At 47.1% G+C, this 7013-nt stretch overlaps 1 protein-coding gene across 1 annotated transcript; it reads right to left on the reverse strand.

Annotated features, from left to right (window-relative positions):
• Window positions 1-395: 395 nt before the first annotated feature.
• SARC_07356 (succinate-semialdehyde dehydrogenase [NADP+]) lies at window positions 396-6587 on the reverse strand (the record flags this gene model as incomplete). The annotated part of the gene is made up of 11 exons (XM_014298718.1): window positions 396-631; window positions 988-1099; window positions 1329-1518; window positions 2400-2551; window positions 3273-3364; window positions 3569-3765; window positions 4406-4549; window positions 5000-5199; window positions 5377-5510; window positions 6069-6197; window positions 6536-6587. Coding segments are annotated over 11 exons (1430 nt in total), but the record flags the coding sequence as incomplete, so codon positions are not given.
• Window positions 6588-7013: the final 426 nt, after the last annotated feature.

A 7013-nucleotide genomic window follows, 5' to 3' on the forward strand; every position in this document is an offset into this window, starting at 1 on the left:
CCTTATATATATTTTCTACCAATCAATATGGTTATAATTTCTTCCGTGACCTTTATCCATACCATCAGAAGCGGACCAGGAACAGCGCGTGGAAGTATTGGAAGCGTGCACGAGATTATTGGGAGAAGAAGTACACCGATTGCAGCTCCGATTAGACGCATGTGTGCGGATAACCACTGCTGCGTGCACGCTCAGTATAGGGGGTATAGTATACCTGGCACTTATAAAGAAGTAAGCTAAAGCCAATTAATCTGGGTGGGTTTAAAGCCAAGAGCGTGTTTGTCAACTGTAACGGGGGACGCGAAGTTTCTACGTCTGTACGTAGGAACAGCACAACAGGCTAATCTATCTGTACAGATTCAAGCGCGCACGGGCGGACATAGGCTAGCAGTCAAGGCGACAATATTGCATTGAAGTCGTCATGTATGATTTATATTGGAGCCTCTACCATACAAATGACAATCTCGTTGCCGGCATCTCTACCATACAAATGACAATCATCTAAATATCTCGACCTTGCCGGTATTCACCCAGCCGCATCATATTCTTCGTCGTATGTCTGTCTTCTCCTGCGCCTGGGCACTGCCTGGGGCGCAGTGGTTGCTACTCTATCTGCCCAACACACACATACCTGCGTGCACCAGATGCAATACATGCGTTGTGATTAGCAAGATGGAATTAGTTGGGACTTCTAATTGCAACGACCAACGGAACGGACTAATACTTCATGTCCTACTAAAACGAGAAACGGTCCCTTTGAAGCGCAATATGGCTATGTGCACGTGCTGGTAGGTGCCATCTCCAGGCACACAATTCAACGACGAGATATAATGAGGGAATCGCTGAGGCAAACAAAAACAAAAACAAAAACTCTATCTCGCTTCACACGCCCATCCACCAATGCTACTTTTGGGTGCATGACATTTTGCTACAGCACGCCCACTCAAATAAACGGGACGAAATGACGGCGTCACTCCAATAACTTACTTGGTATCTAGGTAGTCGTTGATTCCATATTTAGAGCCCTCTCGGCCAAATCCACTCTGCTTTACGCCGCCAAATGGTGCGAGTTCGGTGGAGATTATCCCCTCATTGACACCTGGGGGGGTTAATTGGTGTGGGCAGAAGATGTACCGTCTTAGGCAGTAAAACGCACGTATGATGGATTGTCTTAATCATGATCGATGGTGTAGAGCCGAATCCTTAACCCCGGAAACAGACTCAATGAACGCTCAACCCCATGTGATAAACCCGGGTAACCTCTTGAATCGCTACAACTGGGTGTCCTATCAACAGGCTCACAGATATACGAAACACACACCACATACCAACCATGCCACTGTTCAGAGCTTCGCTCACACGCCAGATACGCGCATTGTCTTTGGTGTAGAAGTAGTTGGCTAGTCCCGCTAGCGTGTCATTGGCAAGGGCGATGGCCTCCTCTTCCGTAGTGAACCGAATTAACGGGGCAAGTGGTCCGAAAGTTTCATCAGAGGACACCAGCATGTCAGTTGTCACCTGTCAAACGGTGCGCGTAGGTGAAAGTATTGAGCCTTCTGGATCTGGTTTGTGTGGTTCGAGTGTGTAGTTCGAGTAGGTCACTCACACACTTCTTGCGCGTGTGCCAATGGAATTTCTGCACCAAGAGTATTGCATGTCGTTTTACATAACAGTTGTTCAACTAGCGAGAAACGCAATCATCCGGATGCAACAGCTCATACTGATACGCAATCATTCGGGTGCAACAGCTCATACTGATACGCAATCATTCGGATGCAACAGCTCATACTGATACGCAATCATCCGAATGCAACAACTCATACTGATACGCAATCATTCGTATGCAACAGCTCATACTGATACGCAATCATCGAATGCAACAGCGCATACTGATACGCAATCATGCGGATGCAACAGCGCATACTGATACGCAATCATGCGGATGCAACAGCTCATACTGATACGCAATCATTCGGATGCAACAGCTCAAACTGATACGCAATCATGCGGATGCAACAGCTCATACTGATACGCAATCATCCGAATGCAACAGCTCATACTGATACGCAATCATTCGGGTGCAACAGCTCATACTGATACGCAATCATGCGGATGCAACAGCTCATACTGATACGCAATCATTCGGGTGCAACAGCTCATACTGATACGCAATCATGCGGATGCAACAGCTCATACTGATACGCAATCATTCGCATGCAACAGCTCATGCTGATCTCACCCAATGGACAAAGAACAACCAAGCATCACTAACACACAGACACATCCGCACTACCTACGTCCGCCTCCGCCAAACGATCCATAACACCGGTACCGAACCTCTGTACGTAGTACGTGAAACAGAGCAACACCAGACTTCTCAGCGATCACTACACACTCACCCCGGTTAGCACAGTGGGCTCGTAGAATAGTTCACCCACGGCACTGTTCTTTCCTCCCGTCACCACCTTGGCGCCTTTGGCCAGTGCGTCGGCCATGTGCTTCTCCACTTTCTCTACCGCCGCTTTGTTGATCAGCGGTCCCTGTGTGGTACCTACACAGGAGAACGTACACGCCGTAAGTTAAGTCACCGTTCGGGCGGCAGGCGATAGAAGGCGTGCGGTTGTTTCATGTAACTGCACCGTAATTGGGGTCGAAACATTGTTGGGTCGTCGTATTTCGGTTGGTACTAAGTAACTCGCATCGTGAGCTCCCTTTGCTAGATGCACAATGCTAGTATCAGATATGTACATCGTTTTCCGAGCATATAGATTGTAACCTCAGTATATACCTCGTGACTAAAACTTAAGTATGTACACCACGGATAACATTATGAATCGCCGTAGAGGGGCACCCTCGCCTCGTAATGACACCTGCGCACATGATGGGGAATCAGCCGCCTTCTTTTGTACTGACTCAAGTACACACACCATGCTGTACATTACTCTTATCTCGCGCTCTATGTCTATAACCAACATATACCATGGTACTGTTAACGAGAGCACCCCATGGGGCACTTGCGTAAGTACTACAACGTGATTTGTACGTCGATTTTCATCAATGTTTGAGTCGTTGAGTGAGGTGGAGAGCAAATGCGATCGATAAGTTATCTGTCAAAACTAATGCACACCCACTCTATTATGGTTTAGCGACATGCCAAGCACCACGACAACCCCACCATACAACAGAAACACAACATCGCCTGCTATTATAGCCGTATAGTAGATCTCAGACGATTAAAAAAACCACCGTCATATACAGAAAACCCCACATACCCGCGTCTAGCCCATTGCCTACAACCAACTCATTAACAGCGGCAGTCAGCTTCTTAGTAAAGGCCTCGTACACACCATCCTGGACAAGGAACCTGATCAGATTCAGGACAGGACAAATAGTCAGCCAGAGGGTGTTGGTTGTATACGCGTATATACAAAACGTGAGCACGTTAACGGCACGCGCAAATCCCATCCAAGCCCATTTGTGCCGTGGTTGTGAGTCACTAACTGCATTCTTGACAAATATACTCATAACCGACCCGGTAGAAGCACACACAGGCAGCCTCATTACCTACCGGTTGGTACACACACAGGTCTGCCCAGAGTTTCTGAACTTGCTGGCAATCGCACCGGCCACCGCGGCGTCGAGGTCGGCATCGTCAAACACAATGAACGATGCATTGCCGCCCAATTCCATGGACATGCGCTTGACTGTGTCGCTGCTCTGCTTCATCAGTAGCTTGCCCACACCCGTAGAGCCAGTGAACGAGATCTATGCTTGTTCGCAGAGGAGAGAGAAGCGTAGGGTTTATGGTTTGCGGTTTGCGGTTTAGGTTTGGGTGGAAGGGGCCGTGCATCGACGAGGGTGGTGTGATTGGGTTTTGATTATGTCAGGTGTTTCCTGTCGGCAGAACTCACGCTTGCGATGGCCATCTGGTATCTTCATACTTGTTTGTTGGTGCTGTACGCGTGAGCTTGATCCGTTTGAACCATACGTCTGGGGCTTGACGCATACTCAATAAATATAATAGACGTGTACTCAATAAATATTATAAACGTATACTCAATAAATATTATAAATGTATACTCAATAAATATTATAGACGTATACTCAATAAGTATTATACACCCAGCAAAACTTATAAAGTCCCCACCAGCGGGTGACTGGGCGGGAAGAGACAATTGCAAGCCTTCGCACTACTGATTTGGCCTTTAACTTGAGAGACTACGTCAATGTTCAGTCGGCCAGTAGACAGTCGAGTATCCATTTTTCTACGTGTGAGATTCTCGGTGGTGACTGCTATTAAAATGGCTGGCACATAATCACATGTGCAGGTGTGCCTACCACTTGCCTGAGATAGCATGAGCACTATAGTGTCTTACACTGGTATACTACGCCCACATCGGCGTACCTTTGCAACATCTGGGCTCGAAGTGAGCGCCCCACCTACGGCTGGCGAACTACTCTTCTGGCACGTGACCAAGTTCACAACCCCCGGCGGCAGATCAGACATCTCGACCAACTTCATCAGCGCAATGGCCGAGAGGGGGGTGTCCTGGATGTGAAACGGAGTATGTCATCGGGTTTAGAACTGACGCGCAGTGATGAGGGACTCAGTTGTAATATATTCGATACCACGCGTGAGACGATAGAGTATCAACGTATTGCTGATGGTACAACGTATTGCTGATGTTTTTTTCACCCATGGGTGAGATACCATATGACAGGGAGAATTGATCGCTCAAACCCAGAAAAGTGAAATTTGAGACGTGCTGACTCAGATACATGGAAGCTGTGTACGCTATAAAAAAACTCTCAAACCCAGTTAATATTAAAATTTTCTCGGGCGTACTAGTATATATCGCACATTGTGATGCAGACAAACAACCCCCCCTCAAAACGTAGTGATGGAAAGAGTGTGTGAAGCTACTCACTGTAGCATGCTTAAGCGCGACATACATTGCGCTAGATAGTATATTAATGTACCGAACTCACGTGTGCATACCTCGGCTGGCTTGAGGACCACAGTACACCCTGCGGCCAGCGCAGGGGCTATTTTACGGGCAGCCATGGCCACAGGGAAATTCCAGGGAGTGATTAAACCGCACACACCCACCGGTTGTTTGTACACGAGCAGGCGGCGACCGTTGGTATTGTGTGGTAGGATATCTCCGTATATGCGTTTGGTCTCTTCCGCATACCATTCTGTGAGGCACAGTATAAGACGACAATGCGTGTGGGTCCCAGTAGTGCTGAGCTCTGACAACTAGTGTCTACAGCACGCGTGTGTGTTCATTCGAGGTACAAGCACGCGCGAAGGACCCGCACCTAGTCCACTATGCACAAACGGGGTGCAGTCTGGAATCAGGAGCCGCGACATACCAATATATCCAGCAGAGTACAGAACTTCCCCCTTTGCTTCGGCCAGTGGTTTGCCCTGTTCGCGGGATATAATCTGAGCGAGATGGTCTGCGTGCTCTATCACCTTAGAGTGCCAGTGCTTTAACGCTTTCGATCTGTGCGGTACGTTTGATTATTCGTGGTGAGTTGTGGTCTGCGTGTTCTATCACCTTAGAGTGCCAGTGTTCTAATGCTTTCGATCCGTGCGGTACGTTTGAGTATTCGTGGTGAGTTGTGGTCTGCGTGCTCTATCACCTTAGAGTGCCAGTGTTTTAACGATTTCGATCTGTGCAGTACGTTTGCGTGTTCGTGGTGAGTTGCAATGCACCGGCCGATTACGCGAAGACACGTGCGTCACGTCACGCGTTCACAACCGAGGCAGCGATGACAAGCACACCAGAGGGTCATGTGTGGGGTAGATAGATACAGCAATTAACTATATACACCCAAAACAAACAGCAGCGTGGGTCAGTATAGCAACGCAACGGCAGCGGCCGCACTTGGAAGCCCGAAAGTTTTGCAACAGCCAACCGATGTAGTGTGGTGTGGGCGTACACGGATATACATATAGGTATATATATATATATGTGTGTGTCTGCAATCACAAGTATAGCTCCATGCATATACATGAACAAATCCGGCCAGTCAAATTCTATCCTGACCGCTGTACTTACTTGTCCATTGGTGACCAAGCGCCCCACACGGGCAGCGCCGCTTTAGCCGCAGCGATCGCTCTGTGCGTTTCACCCGCTCCCATGTCCGGTACATCCGCAATGATGTCTCCGTTTGCCGGGTTGGTCACACTGTGTTATTAATGGATTTGGCCGTTGAAGTTAATACGATATGTATAATGGCGCTTACTATTGAGCCATGCGTATGTAATCGAATCCTATGTCGTGGGTATGCGGAAGGCATTGTACGGAAGGTCTGCAAACAGCAAATACTGATGATGGAATGATGACATTTATATATCACGTATACAGATTGTAGTGACACCGACAAGACAGGATTTAGTGCATTTAGGTGTTGACATTGCATCTATAGCACCGAATAACTGTTTATAATCTCCCGATACAGAGAGTCTTGTGATTGTATGTAATGGAAACTGCACCACTGAGAAAAATGCAAACAAAAAGCATACTTGAAAGTGGCCTTCGAATCTGCATCCACCCATTTCCCATCGATGTAGGCCTAATAATCATGCATTCCGTGGATGATACGAATTGAAAGTAAATCGACGGGCGCATATAATTGAAAATATAGACGTTGTATCGTTGATGAAATATACAGTCACAAGCCGGTTTGAGCCACCTCCTCTGAAAAATAAAATACAACCACCTCTTGTGTCCGTGGAAGCTAGCTCAGCGAGAATAATACTTAAGGACAGATCCACTTTTATACACCACCTCTTGTGTCCGTGGGAGCTAGCTCAACGAGAATAATACATAAGGACAGATCCACTTCTATACAGATATGCATAGAAAGAGTAACCAATTGATTCAATCCACATAGCTGCAACCAAAAAAAAATACTTGATGTGTCTTTCCAAAAACTTATATATATATATATATATATATATACTGCGTGTATATGTACACGTATTTATAATTAAAATATTG

Source organism: Sphaeroforma arctica, assembly GCF_001186125.1.
Source record: "Sphaeroforma arctica JP610 unplaced genomic scaffold supercont1.576, whole genome shotgun sequence".
NCBI lineage: Eukaryota > Ichthyosporea > Ichthyophonida > Sphaeroforma > Sphaeroforma arctica.